Source organism: Centruroides sculpturatus, unplaced genomic scaffold (genome assembly GCF_000671375.1).
Source record: "Centruroides sculpturatus isolate CEXI.00-Female unplaced genomic scaffold, Cexi_2.0 scaffold10, whole genome shotgun sequence".
Taxonomy (NCBI): Eukaryota; Metazoa; Arthropoda; class Arachnida; order Scorpiones; family Buthidae; genus Centruroides; species Centruroides sculpturatus.
The window spans coordinates 650,057-671,006 of NW_019384396.1; the positions used below are offsets into that span (position 1 = coordinate 650,057).

A 20,950-nucleotide genomic window follows, 5' to 3' on the forward strand; every position below is an offset into this window, starting at 1 on the left:
TCAAAAATGTTTGTCAAATTTATATTACATTAAATTATTTACTGGATTATGAGGGTTTTGATTGGTGTACTTATAGTTATCAATCCAGTTAACATGAAGTTAATTTCACTCCGACTATTAATTCACATGCTGATTATTATTATGAAATTCAGTATATAGTAAAAACATAAGTAAAGTATTTAAACACATTTTAATATTTTTTATTAATTATAAATGGTTCCATAAGAGTCTAGCTTGGAGTGGAGTTTGCAAAATTTTGTTTTACACAGTACCCAATGACCCACAGTCGCCTGCATAAAACAAGACCATACTATAATACTGAAATTATATTAATCTAGTTCTATTAATGTTTAAATTAAATATATAAAACTGTCTTATTTAATGTACACTAATAAAAATATAATTTTCTATTTACATTTTAAAATTAGAAGAAATCATTAAATTTCCCATTGAATTTAGTAGCCATTAACAGTTCATTATGTTTTGTATTGGACTTAAGTGGAAAAATTAAGGACTCAGTATTTAAACAGATTTATAATTTATTAAAAATTTTTGTTTTGTGATAAAACTGATTTTTATTTACCAAATTATACAGTTTTATTTATTAAAATTCAAACCAGCCAACTTATCAAGTAAGTTTTTATTAAACACAAAATAAACATTGTAAACCATTATGATAAATATTTACATATTATTGTATAAATAATTAAAACGATTAACTCTTAATTGCTTTTTAATGCAATTTTTTAATCAAATTTAATTAATTGTTCTAAAGTTGTAGTGCACAAATTTTACTTCGGTAAAGTTATTTAAAGCTAGTTTCTGATGTCAAAAACAACCTCCAATAGTTTTTTAATTTTTTAAATTAATATATTTTATTATATATACATTTAATTAAGTCGGGGGGGGTCGGAAATTGCAATAAAAATTTTAATTTTTTTAAAATATTTAAAAATATACTGCCAGCTAGTATTCACCCTACTTTAAACCCTTGTCCTCCCGAGACGTCTATGAGAATGTCCCGGGAAATCCAACACCAGATATTCTCAAGGTCATCCAGCTGTGTAAACAATGACTCATCAGTGTCAAATTTCACAGAAAGGTGAGACAATGGAAAATAAAGTTTGAAGCTTTTTCTTTAAAACTAACACATTTCTTTCATTTTTTTTTCATTTTTAAGTATTTTTTATGTTTAAAAATTCCTTAAAAAAATTCGGGAACAAGTGGTTAATAATTGGCCAGATCATTTCAACTTCAACTGACTGAATAAATAAAGACTAGTGATCTTCAAATGTGTAATTTTAATCTATCAATAAGTTAAAAATAAGAGTTGCCACCTTTCCATATCATCTGACCCAAAAACTACAGTAAAAAAATTGTAAATTACCTGTAGGAAATAAAAAAATACTAGCCCCCTATAACGCGGGTTCATAAAATGCAGATTCGTACATCGCAGTGAAAAAATTGCGTATTCATATAAAGATGCTAAAAGGGACTCGTAAAATGCAGTAAAATGTCATCACCGACTCGTGTCGCGACAGGATTGGTCGAATCTGGACCAATAGTGGACGAGCAGCCGAACTACTTACACGCTACGGAGAGTTTAGGCGAGTAAGTTGAGTTTACTATCATCTGTACAGTATATAAATTAGGTACTGTAAGTCTAATACAGTACTGTAATTTTATACATTTCTTGTGAAAAAAAATCATTTCTTATTCAATGGCCATAAAAATTATTTCTATTAATGATGACTCCAAAGTTCACGAATTTTTCGCAGAAAAATAACTTATCAGAAAACGCACCCGCCATTTGGTGTGCTGCTCCGCGACGAAAACAAGCTAAACAAACGGTGCACACTTGGTAAGTAATCCTACAATTTTTTTTTATAGCATAGTTTATACGGATTTTTCCCAAAAAATTATACTTGTTTTGGAAATGTTGAGTCAAATTAGTCTAGAATCAATTAATTTTATGGAAGAAAACCTTTCAAACAGCCATAGTCCGTAAACTGTACACGTGCCGGGCTGTGATTGGCTCATGTATTTAAGGATTCCTACAACGCAAAATTCATATAAAGTGAAACGTATCTACCACGTTATAGGGAGGTTGACTGTATATTGCAATTACTTTTTGTTTTATACAATATCACACTGCTATACAGGGTGTCTGAAAAGTTACTATGCAGTGGTAAAGACTTAAAGGAAACAACCCAAAGACAAACTAATTAATATTTGGGAGGGCATGGCAATTGACCTTCAATGGTACCAGTTAATAGAGAGTGTTTTATCACGTTAATTATATTAATACTACAGCTTAAGATATGTTGCATTTGTGAAAACTCAAATATTGTATTTTGTGAAAAAATTTGTGATATGTATGTATGTATACATATAGAATATTAATTGTAAGTAATTTTTACCCTTTACTATTTAATAGTTTTTTTTAAATTGTATTTTTAAAAAATTGTATTGTAATATAATGTAGTTTACACTTATACAGTACTTTAACTAAAAGAACTGATGTATAGTTACATTTATTGTAAAAAGAAACAACAGAATACATAATATTGGATAAATTTAAAATAGAGTAAGACCTAAAGTCATGATTTTTTATAGTTTTATGTTTTTAGGTTATTATAAATTATGTTTTATGCAATATAGACAACATTTTATGTATATTTATGGAAAACAAGGTTGTGAAAATAGAAAAATTTTATGTTATTCCTTTATGAAACATGTCTTTGTTTGAAAAATTTTTTTATACATATATAAATAATGTCAGGATCCTAACTGTAATGAAGTTGTTTTTTTAACAGCACTGAAGAGGGGGTTGTAAATTTACAACAACCCAAAATGCATTTGTATAACACCCGTTCAATTTGTGCAATAAAGTCTTAATTTTCTAACCGGAAGTGCTGCGAGACTGTCAACCAAATAGTTTTTGGATTAAAGTGACTATATATATAGTTTTAATTTCATAGGTCAACCATCCAATCATCTCAACAGTCCACAGTAGGTATCATCAAACATCATTGCTTCCTCATAAATCTCAAGATAATATAAAAGATAAAATAGAATGCTACAGTCACTATAAAAAACAAAATGCAGATAAGTTTCAAAGTATGAAAAGAAAAAAAAAACAACAGTAGTTGAACCATCCTCTAATCATTCCACAGAGGAAAGAAGCACTGAGGAACCAGCATATCACAAAATAATGCAGCTGAAACTACACTCTATATCAGGGGTTCCCAACCTTTTTGTGGCACACAGGCACACTGAGATCGCAAAAAATAGTGGCGGGCATAATTTGGATTTAAAAAAAATATAAATATTATGTTCTTTATTATAATATGCATTTTGTAACATATTTACTATAACATATTATATATTTATTATAAAAGCAGAATTAGTGTAATCTTTGACACTGCATTTCATTTGCTAATTTCTAATAGTTGGGAGTGTAAGATGATAATCCCAATCTTAAACAATCTTCAAGGTTGGCATTTGTAAGTTGAGACCTGATTTTTGATTTTATAATATTTATGGTGGAAAATAAAGATTTACACAAGTATGTGGTACCAAAACAGGATTTGATTTTGAAAGCTCCTTTTTTCAAAAGATTATACTTTTTATGATCAACTAAATTCCAAAAGTTTTCATCTTAATTGTGAGATTTTAATATGATGTCATTTTGAAAATCTAAAATCTTTTCAATTATTGATGTTTCTTCTTGAAAAAGTTCTGCTATAGATTTAGCAGTTTCAGTAATGTCTACTTATATAGTAAAAGGATTTACAAAAAATGTAGCCACGGGTTCAATAATGGTAAATTGCTGGAATCTACTTTCAAACTGTTCCAAAAGTGTTTTAAGATGAGTAATAAAAAATATTAGGTCAAAATTATTTTTGCCAGTGACTTTTTTCATCGTTGGAAAGTGTATAAGAGAATTTTTCAACAAATTATTTATTCAAAACTCTATTTTGGCTTTGAATGCTTTTATAGAGCTAATCATTTCAGCTAAATGTTTATTTTTTCCCTGGAGATCCAGGTTTAAACCATTCAATTTTTCACATATGTCAGTTAAAAAAGCCAAGTCCATCAACTATCGTAGGTTATCTAATTGTTCAAATGTTTGACCTTCTAAAATAAGGAATTCTTTTATCTGTTCTAAAAAATCAAAAAATCGGCTTTGCCTTTACTTATTTATATCTTTATGAAAGATAAGGTCAGCTTGGGAAGATTCGTCCTTTCCTACAAGGGCTTTAACAATCTGTGTGATAAAGAATTTGCTCAAATTTTGTTAATTATTTTAACAACAACATTCATAACATGTTCAAAGGATAATATTGGCACATAATGATTCTTGATGTATGATACAACGATAATATATAAAGTTTGGAAACAATTCATCTTTCTCGCAATGGGAAATAGAATCCATTATTGCAGCCCATCATTGCTGGTGCACCAGCTTGGTACAAGAATCGGCTGGTACGTACGTGGGGGTGGATGAGGGATTGTGGTATACAGCTGTGTGGATGGTGGGCCCTACTATTTTTATTTCAATGTCGAGGAAATGGACTTCTTCTGTACTAGTCTGCTCTAGTTCAACGGTCAGGCCGAAAGGGTTGCTGTTGACGGTTGTAACGAAAGTTGTCATGCCAGGGACCTCCTTCCATATGATAAGAATGTCGTCCACGTATCTTTTATAGATCAGGATGCTGGGAAGGAAAGGTGAGAGGGCCTTACTCTCAAGCTGCCTGACGACTATTTATTATCATCTAATTTATATCATAAGAAGCTGATAGCCCTGGTTAAAACTAGAGCCAAACTACGGTTTCTAACAGAGTGTAAGAAGAATGGCCTTTTACCGATGACAATTTTCTGAATATGCCTCCCACCAGGCAATGAACCTCTCCTTAAAAAAGTCAGAATCATGTGCCTTAATAGAGCCATCTGATCGTCCAGAAAGCGGATCTTCGCAAAATTGAAAGAGTTAATAGAGACCAAAGACTCCTTATTCCACACGTACCAGGACGTATTGGCCAGGGAGAATGCTAGGTTGGTCCCAATCTACAAGCGCCTATCTGCTGACCTACGGGAATGCTACCATAAGAAGATAAATTGGGTGCTGGAATTTCAGGTACCTAAAACTAACCAGCGCCCCACATTCCCGTTTATCCTTTGGGATGACATCCAACCACCTAACTTCGTTATAGACGTACTTGAATATGGCCCAACCTTCACACTCCCACCGCCCAAAAATGGAACCAGAGACCTCATCCCGGACATGGAATACCTTTTAAAAAGCCTCCCAGACATGCAGAAAGAATATTACAGATGGATGTCCTCAATAAATATCAAGAAAGCTAAGGAGCAGCAAGAAATTGTAGAGCTCAGAGACAAGCTGAGACATACTACTGGATAGATGTGAAAGAATGGAGTGATTCTCACCAGAGCTGATAAGTCCAGAACACTAGTCCTCATGAAACACAGCTCATACCAGCAGGGTTTGAGAGAATACATTGTTAATTACCAGCAGGGTTTGAGAGAATACATTGTATTAACTATGTATTCTCTCAAACCCTGCTGGTATGAGCTGGGTTTGTGAGGGTTAATACAATGTGCTTTCTTGCACATTGTATTAACAATGTGCAAGAAAGAAAAGGACGATGCAATCGACAAACTACAAGCTAAGGTTAGACGTCTCGCTGACTCTAAATTAGCCAGGTGTCTGGCACTATGCAACATAGTAGTTGATTCACTGGACATACCTAGACTTTTCACCTACGCTAAAACACACAAGACAGGCCAACTTTTATGCCTGATTGTGGACAAAGTAAGGGCGCCCACATGTAAGCTTGAGAAAACCATACACAACCTTCTAACTCCCCATCTGGAAAACTACCCCTACAACGTAAATAAATCAACCAACCTCATCCGCCTCCTGCAAGATCTACCCTCCCCACCATGATTTATGACAGTCCTGGACTTCAAATCTATGTACCCTTCAATAGAGCTACTTCCAGCCTTCTGCTCTCTCAGAGATTTTTTGTTTAATATGGTTCAGGACCATACACTACACCAACAGGTACTCAAAGTGGCCCATCTTGTGTGTTACGATTCTGTTTTTATGTTCGGCGACACTACCTACCAGCAGAAAAGGGGTGTACCGATGGGTAGCCCGCTCTCGGGTGACCTCTGTGAAATTGTCATCAGGCAGCTCGAGAGTAAGGCCCTCCCACCTTTCCTTCTCTGCATCTGATCTATAAAAGATACATGGACAACATTCTTATCATATGGAAGGAGGTCACTGACATGACATCTTTCGTTAGAACCGTCAACAGCAACCCTTTCGGCCTGACCGTTGAACTATAGCAGACTAGTACAGAAGAAGTCCATTTCCTCGACATTGAAATAAAAATAGTAGGACCCACCATCCACACAGCCGTATACCACAAGCCGTCATCCACCCCCACGTACATACCAGCCGATTCTTGTAACCCGTTCCCGTACAAGGTGGCCGCCTTTAGGGCTCTGGTGGAGAGGGCGTTCTCACACTCATCCACCAAGCAAGCCCTGACAAACTAATTAGCCTGCATCAGGAGGATAGCAACTGAGCATGGGTTCCCGAACATGACACACCGCTTAGTTGAACGATACCAATGCCAGAAACATGCTCTAACCGCAAGAAATGTCGCAGACCCACAGCAGACAGCCCTACACGAGTCCCCATCACGTTCAACCTGTACCTCAAGACTGTGCATAAGAAGATAGCCAGAGAACATGGGATACGATTGGCATACAGAAGATGCCCCACAATTTTCCATATCCTACAGAATGATAAAGACCCTCCCGATCGCACCAGACTCCCCGGAATCTACTCTATCCCACTCCGAGACAACAGACAGAATGCAGACTTATTATACATCAGCTCGACCAAACGTTCCTTGAACACCCACCTATGTGAACACCAAGCGGATATCCGACACGGGAGACTAACAGCCCTGGCCACATATGCATCAGATCCCAAAATCAAAGTGCAATTCGAGCAAGCTACTATTATCATCAGCATGCCCCACTAACAGCATCTTAGGTGGCTGGAGGCCACGGCTATCTACAACGCCGGCCGGCTAGCCACCTGTGTTAACCGGAAGGAAGAGCTAACCCTGTCTCTGGCCTGGCAATCACTGTTGGACGCCAATCCGCTGCTTCCTCCCCCACCATAGAACCGCACATGCCAGAAACGACCCACTCCTTCGGAACTGACATCCGATCCCAACAAATAATATACACTCCGTCCGGGGAATTTCAGTCGACCTGAAGAAGAGAGAAGGAATCGCTTGAAAACGTTTATCAACAGCGATTACAGTATATACGCATCGAGCGCCGGTCACAGGTTCCAGATAGTGCAACGTTGATTTAGGGAAAATTTTGGGATCCTGAAAATAGTCTGTGCTCCCTTTTCATAGTTGCATTGTACCACAATACTTCTAGATGACTGCAGACAGCTACACTTGGTTAGTCATGCTGTCAGCAAACAAAAACAACAAGGCAACCAAGGAAACAAATTCCCTGATTTTTCCTGACTTTTTGACAATTTTTAACAAATTCCCTGACTTTCCATGACTTTTTAGGAACACTAATGTAAATCCCTGATTTTTCCTGACTTTCCAGGTGCATAGGAACCCTGTATATCCAAACAATAATAAATCTAGAGGGGAAAAAATGTTTAAGCTAATGTTTGAACAGAATATTTATCAAATGAATTTCTTTTATAATTTAATAGCAGATTACCAAATAAAAAAGTGTTTATCAAACTGTTAGAAATTATTAATACAACTGGAATAATTACAGGTTAATTTCAACTGAGGAAAGGTCCCTTTGTGCTGACCTTGATAAAAGTGAAAGGGGTTTGTTAATAAATATCTAAGTTTCCAATTTGGAATTGGTAAACTTACAGTTGTAATGATATTTCAGGACTGGCTTTACTCAATTGTACTATTGTACCATTTAATTGTATATATTATACTAAAGAATACAATTAAATGGCGACAGAGGAGTACAGTTAAAAAAATAACCTGCCAGATATTTTCAAAGAACCAATGTTTGAATGCATTATTGACTAACTAAACCCTACCAAACTTTTACACACTTTAATAATTAAAAGCTTCTTTTGTGTATGTAGGTATATGTAGTTTGCATGAGATAAATCCAAATATCTCAAAATCAATGTGTGGTTCAGTTTTTGACTGTTTAAAAATGTTATTTCTGATATATTGGTCTAATAAGTCTGGAAACTCCAATCTTTTAAGATATCAAGAGAAACAAATATAATTTGTTTCAGTATCCTACAAATTAAAATAATTTTCAGACATCATTCACTTGTGTGTTGTTTAATTACAACTAACTGGGTTCATGGAACGGAAGTTCAAGCAAGTCTTTCGTACAAAGCATGTGCATGTTTTTATTTATCCAAGAATACAGTCTATATTAAGATGCTTAAGATCAAGATTAGCAGAATATATCAGCATGAAGGTTGTAATAACATCTAAACTTGTAGCATTTAAAGTTGTATTAATATTGTAAAATTGTGATATAGTTCAAACAACATAATGTAAATAGGTAAATTAATGTGTACATTATTATTTAATTAATTGTTTTTGACAAGTCTGTATTAATGATGATAATATAATAGGTTAATATTAATTTAAGTTTATCTATCTCAACAAAGATAACTAAAAGAAAAATTAAAAATTGAGTAAAGTAAGTCATCCAAAATTTGAATTTATTGAAATTAAGTCATAAATGTAACTAATAATAATTTATTAGTGATAGCACCAATATTATGTTTTATATAATTACAGAAGACAACATAATAACTTTTATCATTTGTAATATCAGTCTGTAAACTGTGTTTGTTACAATATTTTAGATATTTATTGTGTTTAATGCTAAATGTTTAACCTTCAATGATCTAATGAGGGGTCTATGCATCCAAAATGCATTCCTAAAGTTAAAGTTATATTTGAATATTTGAATTGAATTGTTGAATTGAGTTATATTTGAATATTTGAATATTTGAATTGGTTCCTTTTCATCTTGATATGATAAGTCCTATCCAATATAGCCAAATTCTGATAGGCTATTCGTTTAGAATGCAAATCTTTCTTATTACAGAGTATTTTGGCACATTCTCATCAGCTTAATTCTATAAATGGATGTAGGGTAGACTCCTAAAGCTTGACACTACTGTAGAAAATTCAACTTTTCCATCATTCTAAAATTTGAATAACCAGTTTTCTGTATGTTCTGGCAGACATGACCATGAATGCTACTACTATTGTAACTGAAGAAACACTGAACTTATGCAATACACACAAACTTATGTTAGGGACACAGTGTTCTATAGCACCCCCACAGTTCCAAGAAAATTGAGAGTGTGGCCCAGTTCACTAATACACAGTTAGCAAAGGTGCTACACATGGAAAAAGCAACCATCTTGGCCTATCCATACCTGTGTTATTTGCTTTTACCAAGCTACCAAGACACACTTCTACTTGACTTTGTCAATTAAACACCAAATGACAAACAAAAAATTTTAAAAAAAGTGGAAGAAACACAATCATATAAACAAATTGTCAAACTTTGAGTTAAATTTTTTCTGACTGCTACAGTTGAGGGATAAAGTCTGGATAAATGATTGGGTTATGCAAACAGCCAAATCTTAAAATTTACTTAAGATGTAGCAGCCTTAAATACAAACTAAAGATTTTTTTGAAAGTGTGAACATTTTTTTAGAATTCAAATAAAATGGTGATTTTAAAAATGCAAATTTAATGAAACATGTTAGATCAAAAATTGTGTAAAAAGAAAATATGGTGTATTTGAATAACACACTTTGATGATACAAAACTGTTAACATTCTTTAAATAATAATATATAAAAATATTCTTTTAAATACTTTTATAATAATCTCATGTACTTTCCATTTAGAGAGTGAGTATTGAATGTATAGATGCATTACAGCTATTATAATAAATAATTTACAACAGCCCTACAGTCAGTAATAAATCATTGGAGGCAGAGGAGCAAATTAAAAAACTTGACTGGTATTTTTATTTTTTCAGCCAACAATAGGCCTATTAGCTACACTTTAAGTGTAAAAATTGGTAACTGTAACCTACGTTTACATAATGAAAGCAAAAGTATATATTATGTATACTGCTTATAGGCTCTACTGACTATGATGAAGGGACTTAGCCATCATGTAGCTCCCATAGCTACAGGAATGATATATAAATTAACCCTTTGCCTCCGAAAGTACCAATCGATCGTTACCCCTCATTGTTAAGCATATCTTCGAGGGTAACAATTCATCGTTTCCCTAGGAAAAATTGATTTTTATAAAATTTATCAACAGCAGATGTCAACACTTGACAGCACCGTCTTGTCTATCATCTGTTTTACATATTTTTCTCCAGGTTGTGTTTTGTTGACTTTTTACTTTATTTTTATTGGTGATTTTTTTTCTTATATATTTTTCTAATAAAATGTATTGAAAAATACCATATTTAAAACAATAGATATTAATAAATGTACATAATTTTTTTCATAGGAATATAATGATAATTTGATTTTTGGTGAATTTTTAAAATAATATCGCCTGACTGACCTATATTGCCGTAGGAAGGAACGCAAGATAAACGTAAACAAGATGGCAGAGGCAATCTTGTTTACGTTTATCTTGCATTCCCTCCTAATTGTGCTAATTAATATTTTCTTTTGGGGATGGTATTTGCATTTTAAAACAACTCTTGTTTCTGCCAGTCTATTTAAAGATTTCTAAAGTTGACAACCATAATTAAAGTTAAATATTTTAATTAAACAAAGTGTGAGCTGCCAAGGAGATCGGAGGTCATCGGTGCTTCCCCTCACTGGCAACAGGTTGTTGACCTATTCGCTTGTCTAGGATGGCAGTTACATTCTGTTACGCGTTACACGGGTGGAAGAGAGTCAGAGAGGGTCAACGGTAAGACATTGGCAACAGTCGAGTAACGACACCATTCGTAACAAAACAAAGGTTTATTAAAGTCGACCAAAGAAAAAATTACAACTCTAACTACGCTAAATTCCTTTCTAACACTATCCTTCTAATGCGCGGAAGGCTGAGAGAAAGAGTTTACAAATATGCTTTCATACCTCTTGGAAAATATCAGTGGGATATCCTTCTGTAATATCGTCCTGGGTATGTGGTACAAGGTTCTATGATTGGGGTATTAAAGTCCAGCGGTGGCAACAATATCCGACCTCCACACTTTGTCTTCTCTGACGAACGACCAGTGACTCCCCCGAGGGAGAAGGAGAAGTGGCTTTTATAACTTCATGGGGAAAATATATCACAAGACTGATTGTTTGAGGTTCAAGTTGTTGTCAGGATAAAAAAAAATGACGAATTTGGCAGGTAAATGTAAACTTTACACTGTTACAGCGTGAGAATGTGTGGATTTGGACAGGAAGGATTATAAAATTCCCACAAACTCTATAGTTCATTTCTTAGTCACAGGATTAATTAATTTAGGAATTTAGATAAAAATTCGACTTTCACACAAAGAAAAGAAAAATGTTAACAAATGTAAAAAATGAGAACAACATTACCAACAGTTATATTAAAATTTGTAATAGGTTTAAAAAGTTGAAAAATACTCCAAAATTTCATACTCACTGTTTTCTTCCTCCTCTTTAATAATTGCTCTTAAAGCTTGTACTTTTAATCCAGAAAAAGAAAAGTCACAACTTCTAAATTTATACAATGGGAGTGTGAAATTGTAAGCATTAGGATTTCCACTTTCACTTAAGTATTCAATAGCTCTTCCACCACACATTGAAGAACATTCTGGAAGATTCTTAAGCTTTAATCGTCTTGCAATCTGAAAAATATATTATTAAATAAATATAATCCATTTATGCTATTTATCAGAATATTAATTATTCATAAGTTTTAAATATTTGTTCTAAACAATAAGATTTATTGCATTAAAAATAAAGCATTTTGTTACTCATACTTTCTATGAATTTTCCTGAAATAAAAAACAACTTGGAGTAAAAGTTGCATCTCACTAAGCAAAAATATAGGCTAGATGGTGGTATAATGCAACTTGACAGCCTTGGGTGGCATTTTTTCTTTAATAAAACTTAAATAATAAACTTTTCTTAATAAACTTTTCTTAAAAGTAATTTGAATTCTTTATCATAAAAACAAAATGTGTGAGCCTGCAAAGGTGCAAGTTGTAAAGGCATAACAATAAGTTTTTGTTTCCATTATTAATTTTATGTACAATGGGTTAACATTCACAAAGCTTGCCTTGCTATCATTTTATCATCTGGCACTAACAAGAATAACAGATCAACATTTTTAAAAATTTGATATATATTATGAGGCCTATAATTTATGCTATAAATGACTAAGTTAATATAGTTCACAAAAGTAGAATTCATTAAAATAATCAAACACCTTAGTATTTCCAGCAACGAAGTATTTAATAAAAAATATAACAATGTTTTCGACTATTTTTAATAGTCTTCTTCAGTTATGCCACTTTAAAACAAAAACGAACGTAAAATAGAACGCAAGCAATACAACGGCTTAAAAATTTGAAATTAATTACAACAAAATAAAAATAAAATATAAAAACAAAATTAAATTACAATAAAATATTAAGAAAATTAATCGTTGTGATAAAGAATTAAATTAAATAAAGTATTAAGAAAATTAAACGTTGTGGTAAAAAGATTTCCACACGAAGGATAGACTTTCCGCATCTCTATGGTTGATGCATCCTTTGTCAATATGGGCCTTGTAAATTTCAAGTTTTTCAATATGTTTAAGTACTTGTTTGTTGGTGGAGGTCCTAATTATGGATGCTTTGTCCCAATGTACTGTACATTAATATCTTGATGTTTAGTGAAGGCTGCAAGGACGGTACTGTCCAAGTTTTTAGTAATGGAATACGTATGCTCTTTAAGCCTCTGTTTTAAAAATCTCATAGTGGCACCAACGTAAATGAGATCTGAATTAAAATGGCAGTCACTTAAAAAAATAGAATACACTCCTGTACTATTGTTACGGTTTCCTTTCTTCTTATCATTTCGTAGAATTCTATAAATCGTAGGATTACAATGATAAATAATTCTTAAATTATTCTTGTGAGATAATTTTTTAATCATTGAGTGTAGGAAAGGTACATAGTTGAGAACTACTCTTCGTCCTTGTTTCTTAGTTGTAGATTGCTTATGTGTTTGATTGCAATATTTAGCAATAAGAGCATTAATTTCACTTATACGATATTCCTGTTGTACAGCTATTGTACCTATGTAATTTAATTCTCTGTGTGTGTCAAACATACTCGTACAGGTGGTATAGCCCACTTTATCCATGATCGAAAGGCTGCATTCTTAAAATTCCAAGGATCAAAGGAATTCTTCGGTATAAAATAATAAGTAGATAGCTAGGCTTTCGATAAATATCTGTCCAAATTTCACCACATGTACAAGTGATGAACAGATCCAGAAAATTTACGTTAATGTCACTTTTTTGTTTCATTGATAAAGTCAAACCATATGGGTTGTTATTAATTTTGTTAAAAAAACGCTATTACTATTCCTCCAAATGATGAAAACATCATCAACATATCTTGCATATACAAGTATATCATTTATAAAGACGGGCAGTATATTACTTTCTAATCGTCGTAATACTAGTTCACATAATAACGAGGATATTGGGCTCCCATTGGAACCCCTCTTTCTTGTAAATATACGTTCCCTTCAAATACAAAAAACGAAGTATAACAAATTAGGTGTGCAAGCTCTAAAATGTGTTGGTGATACTTCGTTGCATTATTAATGTTAGAAAAAAGGAAGTCTCTTAGCTCACAAAAGCAAGGCGGTAATTTTATAGATGGAAATAAGAATTTAAAATCCTTATTTGGAGTTTAAAATCCTTATTGGAAATATAATTTAATCCTTATTTCCAATAAGGATGGAAATAAGGATTTAAAATTCTTATTTCCATCTATAAAATTACCGCCTTGCTTTTGTGAGCTAAGAGACTTCCTTTTTTCTAACATTAATAATGCAACGAAGTATCACCAACACATTTTAGAGCTTGCACACCTAATTTGTTATACTTCGTTTTTTGTATTTGAAGGGAACATATATTTACAAGAAAGAGGGGTTCCAATGGGAGCCCAATATCCTCGTTATTATGTGAACTAGTATTACGACGATTAGAAAGTAATATACTGCCCGTCTTTATAAATGATATACTTGTATATGCAAGATATGTTGATGATGTTTTCATCATTTGGAGGAATAGTAATAGCGTTTTTTTAACAAAATTAATAACAACCCATATGGTTTGACTTTATCAATGAAACAAAAAAGTGACATTAACGTAAATTTTCTGGATCTGTTCATCACTTGTACATGTGGTGAAATTTGGACAGATATTTATCGAAAGCCTAGCTATCTACTTATTATTTTATACCGAAGAATTCCTTTGATCCTTGGAATTTTAAGAATGCAGCCTTTCGATCATGGATAAAGTGGGCTATACCACCTGTACGAGTATGTTTGACACACACAGAGAATTAAATTACATAGGTACAATAGCTGTACAACAGGAATATCGTATAAGTGAAATTAATGCTCTTATTGCTAAATATTGCAATCAAACACATAAGCAATCTACAACTAAGAAACAAGGACGAAGAGTAGTTCTCAACTATGTACCTTTCCTACACTCAATGATTAAAAAATTATCTCACAAGAATAATTTAAGAATTATTTATCATTGTAATCCTACGATTTATAGAATTCTACGAAATGATAAGAAGAAAGGAAACCGTAACAATAGTACAGGAGTGTATTCTATTTTTTTAAGTGACTGCCATTTTAATTCAGATCTCATTTACGTTGGTGCCACTATGAGATTTTTAAAACAGAGGCTTAAAGAGCATACGTATTCCATTACTAAAAACTTGGACAGTACCGTCCTTGCAGCCTTCACTAAACATCAAGATATTAATGTACAGTACATTGGGACAAAGCATCCATAATTAGGACCTCCACCAACAAACAAGTACTTAAACATATTGAAAAACTTGAAATTTACAAGGCCCATATTGACAAAGGATGCATCAACCATAGAGATGCGGAAAGTCTATCCTTCGTGTGGAAATCTTTTTACCACAACGTTTAATTTTCTTAATACTTTATTTAATTTAATTCTTTATCACAACGATTAATTTTCTTAATATTTTATTGTAATTTAATTTTGTTTTTATATTTTATTTTTATTTTGTTGTAATTAATTTCAAATTTTTAAGCCGTTGTATTGCTTGCGTTCTATTTTACGTTCGTTTTTGTTTTAAAGTGGCATAACTGAAGAAGACTATTAAAAATAGTCGAAAACATTGTTATATTTTTTATTAAATACTTCGTTGCTGGAAATACTAAGGTGTTTGATTATTTTAAGACATTTATATTGCAGTAAGTTATTTTATTTTATTTTAGTAAAATTCATTCTTTAATTAAAAGATTAAACAGTATATTTTATTTTTATGATTAATTAATCACCACTTTGAACAAAGTTTAAGATATCAATTGAAAAATTACATGAATCTTGGATTAGTTTTCAAGATATTTGTTTAAAATGTTCAAACATGGATTTATGGAAGTATAACATATGTAATTAAAACAATAAATATGTAAGCAGAGAGATAAGAATTGACTCATTTTTTATAAGAAATCTCATATGTAACCAGCACAACTTTCAATTAAAATAAAAAGAAGATTCACAATAATTTAAAAAAAAAAAAAACTTTAAAAGTACACTGTTTTTATAAAAACTCTTAAACCTTAACGAAGCAGCCAGGTGATAAAGGATGGGGCTTAACATGTCCAGATGAATGACCCCCTAAATAATTCCTGTGGTTTTTTACCTGTCTGGATTTAATCCTGGGTCCCCGGAATGGTGGGCTGCCACCTTAACTGCTTTGCCATTGATACATAATGCACTGCTATAAAGTTTAATTTAAAATAGATCTAACTGAAATATTTAAAAATCAATATACTATGCAATCAGTATTTTATAATTCAAATTTTATAATTTTCTAAAGAAGTCTTTCATGCAATAAAATATGCAAAGTACTTACTAATTTTCAATTTCACATCATTAAACAGCTAATTATTCAAATGAAGTGGTATGTTCTGTATGATATTAAAAATTTTCTATTATGTTAAATATAATATTAAATTGTGAATTTATCTTTAATTTGTCTTTCTATATCTATTTAGTCTATAATTTTTAATTACTTCTTCCAATATTTTTTGCTATGTTCCACTATACTATAAACTCATGGTGGTCAAACTGCAACTCTTCTATATCCTTATTGTGGTTCCTACCCTTATATACAGTATATACATTATATATATAAAATACCATTCTAATGTAGATGCAGTTCTCATGTAATTCTGATATGATATATGGAAACTATTGTGACAAGGTATGGCCAACCCTTCTATATACCTTATCAAGAGCTTCACCCGGCGGATTATCTAAGTTTTTTCCAAGAAGTAAAAACTTGTCAACTTCTTTAACGACAGCAATTTGACAGTGACCTCCTGAAGCAAGAAGCACGAGGAAAGGAAACTGTATTCTGAAATGAAAAATGAAGGTTCTATGAGTAATAAACAGTAGGAATAAAATAAATTCAATATAAAAAATATTTTTCTGGTGTTATAGAATTAAGGTAAAAAGTTTCCACAATTACTTAATAATTAGTAATAATAAAATATATTTTCTCAGAGAATTAGCCAAGAAAGATTTACAGCATGAAAATAGCTTATACAGAAAAATCAGTCTATGTTTCCAAAAAACATCATTTAATTCCAATATAATATGTATTTATAAAATGCCAAGCAATGATACAGAATTACTCCATGCCAAGCAATGATACAGAATTAGCAACACAACTGTCTATCAGCATTTCAGAGACAATTTATTTAAGCAAGTACTTTTGACAGTTTATAATTGTGCTCTTTAGGCTATATCATCATAAAGAGAGAACAGAATACTACTTTTTGAAAGATGGAACACAAACAGTAAAGAACATTTTTCAAAATCATTCCTCACACACAAGCATGAAATGTAATTGAAATATATAAAATTACAAAATGTCAAAAGACCAGACTACACAATGAAATAAACTCAATAAAAATTATGTCAAATCAAAAAATTCAAAAGTAAATTAAGGCACAGAAATGCCATTAATGAAATGTGATGCTTTTTAACACAAAATACCCAACTTAAGATTTTAGAAGCTTAAATAGCACTACTGTATCCACAATTCTGGGATGTCAAGCATGGGGAAGTTACAAGATGACATTGACACAAAGAAGAGACTTTCAGATAAATAGCATTCTTTGATCGCCACAATGTCTTAGGAGTAAAGTTTGTGACCAAAGTCAATCAAACTTGTCCACTATTACTTGTTTAGCCAGCTCTGCTGTACATCTATTATGCACCACATCCTCATGATGCTCCACAAGATGGAGACAGAGCATTCTAGCAGTTGTCCCAATATACAAAAGCTTTGACCCAGTTAGTGAATTTTGTAAAGGAACAGCATAAACCCAGATTTTTCAAGGAATAGGAAATCACCATTGCAACACCTTTGAAATGTGATATAAACGGTCAAAAGTACTCACTCAAATAAATTGTCTCTGTAATGAAAATAGATAGTTTTGTTGTTAATTCTGTATAATATGCATTAGTTCCTAAACACACAAAATAAGAGAGCTTTTCATTTAACTTTCATGCAAGAAAAAATTAAAAGACAAATTAAATTACTAAAATTAAAAAATAACTAAAATTTAAAAAAAAAAACAGAATTTGTAATAAGCAAGCAAAACACTGTAAAATTACATTAAACNTTTAATCGATATAAACTATGAGTTAAATGTTCTGAACTGTAAAATAAATTAGTTGTCTTTATAATCATGTAATGGAAACAAAATAATTAATGACTTTTAAACAATAGAAAATGTTTGAATTTACCTTTTTTTAAAAAAAAAAACAGAATCTACCCTCTCGAAGCAAAACACTGTAAAATTACATTAAACTATACAAAAGATTGATATAAAATATCTAAATTTTTATTATAAGAAGCATAAAATAAATCACTATAATAGAACTGAGAACATTTAATAATTAATTTAGAAGGTTCTGGAAGAAAATAAACCCAAAGTGGGACTCAAACTCACATCATCAAAATTGAAAATAATTGATTAAATAATATATACATTACATTGGTAGAGGCATCATAATGTTAAAAAGTCATCAGTTACAGCATTTATAAGCTTATGGAAAAAAAAAGGAAAACTGAAAAACTTATATATAGGGAAGGAACTTAGAAGGAATCAGTCAATAAATCATGCCAATCTAACAAAATATTGTTGCAGCACTGAATAGATGATCAACTGTTTACTGACTTTATCAATCTATGTAAGCAAATGATTTAAGTAGCTATACATTCTGGACTTCCAAGGGTGGTGGAAAACATACTATAAAAAGACAACAGTTTCTGAAGAAAGAAGCATAAACCAATGTAGGAAAAAGTAATGTTTAACATCAGTAGCCTATACCATTTTGTTTATAGCCATGACAAGAGAGGATGCATTATAGAATTCACAACTATAAATGGGGTCTAATCATACACTTTTGTTATGAACCTTCGTAGATAAAAAGTTAATCTTCCAGACAAGTGTGATTATTTATCAGGAAATGTTCCATAAAAGCTTCAAAAATGGGAGATTTTATAAAACTTAAGATCTGTGTCCAGTGAACACACAGCATTTTATAAGAACTTGTTACAATGGCCAGTAGCCAATAATATAAAAGATGACTGAGAAGTATGTTATAGGCCAGCAGTTCCCATAGTGTGCACTGTGGCTTCCTCACAGGGACACCACAAAATGTTATAAAATTTTTATAATGTTAGAATTTAATGTGCTTGTTGGAATTTGTATAATGTACTTGTTAGAATTTGACATAAGGTGCCTTGGGAAAATCTGTTTAGCAAGGGCACCTAGAATCAAAATAGTTTGGGAACAACTGTTATAGGCACATATTTTGTGCTGTTTAGAAGTTTTGATGTTTCATAATAAATGAATTTTTTGCTGTTTGAAAGCTTTTAATGTTACTATTAATGTTACTAAAATTAACATATGCATCATCAATGCAAAGGTTATATGAATTAATCATTACTATTCTTGTGCATTGATGCAATAAAATTCTTTAATTAAACAAATAGAAAAAGTTTTTAGACACCTGAATAGTGAATTTTGTTAAAAGGGCATAAGATTTAAAAATTATATAAAAAATTATAACATTACAATTATTGTATAATTTGCAGTCTGATTGTCAAACTGAATTTAATAAATGAACTGACACTAACAAAAGCGCTTTTTTCTCTCACATTCAAATTTAAACACTTTTTTGTCATTTCCCACAAATTTGCTCATAGTGATTGATGCTCTTTTAACAATTCACTATTCAAATATTGTGAGAATAATATAATTTTCAGTAAATCTTTTTCTTTTGTTATTACACTGGCATTCCAACATGTTGAACTTTACCACTGGTGAAAAATATTTGCACTAAATATTAAAAAATAATAGAAACAATTGATTTCTTGAAGTAAGAAAACAATAATATAGATTCTAATTACAGTGAAACATCAAAAATCTGGACCCATCTGAATTTACAAATATACATATAAATTAGCATTTTAAGCACTATAAACTACAAATACACTAAATCAAGTTTAGATGTTGTAAGTTCAAGCCAGTATTTCACTAGGAATGTAGAAATATTTACAGATTCAAAATATAATTTTACAGAATCACTATATTTAAACAAAAATATACTAATTATAACTTTGAAATTAAAAAATTCTAAATTCATGTTAGAACATCAACAATGCAAGGAAAAAAAAAGAAAAGAAAAAAACACACTCCACACACACACAAATAAGTTACCATTGAAAGTGGTTCCAGATATATCCATTTTTCAATGGATGTATCTGGATTTTTGACACTTCATTGTATATTCTTATGACTATTATAATTCTTCTTAAAATTTTCTTTTCAATAAAGAAACTTTTAGGAACACACAGTAAATGAGCAATTATTTATTGTGACATTGTCACAATGCCATGCTGCAATTTTTAACCATAGTTTTAATTTATTTAATTTAAAGTATATGTTTTCCACCTCAAATTGCTAGTGCCCATGTACATCATACTTTTCCTTTTATGCCAGTCATCTAACACATTTTAGGGGAAAAATTTTTTAATTGAAATAACATGACTTACAGTTTGCACCAGAAGTTCATATATAGTTAATCAGTGCCTCCTGCCCTTAAGGTTTCCATATCTGGTTTCAGCTTTCGTCTATCTAACTCTGTTCTTGAGATTAAGGAAAGATGGACAACAGTGGGAATTTATAGGTCTTCAATTTTTTCAAATTGCAGCCCAATAACAAAGACCAACCTTAAAGTGACATTTTAATCTATTATTTTAAGCATTACAAATAAAGTCAGCTGCTCATTACCATCAAACACAGTTCATCACCTTCAAATTTTATATCTGAACAATGGTACACATTGAGCAACATTCCTTATATCAGTAAACAGCCAATGCAGAAGGCATGTCCCTTCTGGAATATATAGATTATTTTCATTGTGTTTTTGTCATTTTGTGCATTTTCTTGTAAAGCACATCTAGCAGAAGTTTATGAACTAAATTTTTTTTTAAAATCCTTTATTGCATCCACTTATTGGTTACAGCTACAGAATGCTCTAAACAGAAAAGCTTCATGGCCACATTGT

At 31.6% G+C, this 20,950-nt stretch overlaps 1 protein-coding gene across 6 annotated transcripts in view; it reads right to left on the bottom strand.

Annotated features, from left to right (window-relative positions):
• Nucleotides 1–20,950, bottom strand: part of LOC111618412 (probable tRNA N6-adenosine threonylcarbamoyltransferase, mitochondrial) — a 43,665-nt gene that overhangs the window by 11,842 nt on the left and 10,873 nt on the right. For all 6 annotated transcript variants that reach the window (XR_002755570.1, XM_023359946.1, XM_023359942.1 and 3 more), the window contains exons 4-5: nt 16,589–16,718; nt 11,723–11,927 (exon numbers count right to left, since the gene is read on the bottom strand). Coding sequence is in view for 5 of the 6 variants with exons in the window: in XM_023359946.1 (XP_023215714.1) it covers nt 11,723–11,927; nt 16,589–16,718 (335 nt within the window). In the remaining variant the exon portion in view is untranslated. The remainder of the gene's footprint in view (nt 1–11,722; nt 11,928–16,588; nt 16,719–20,950) is intronic.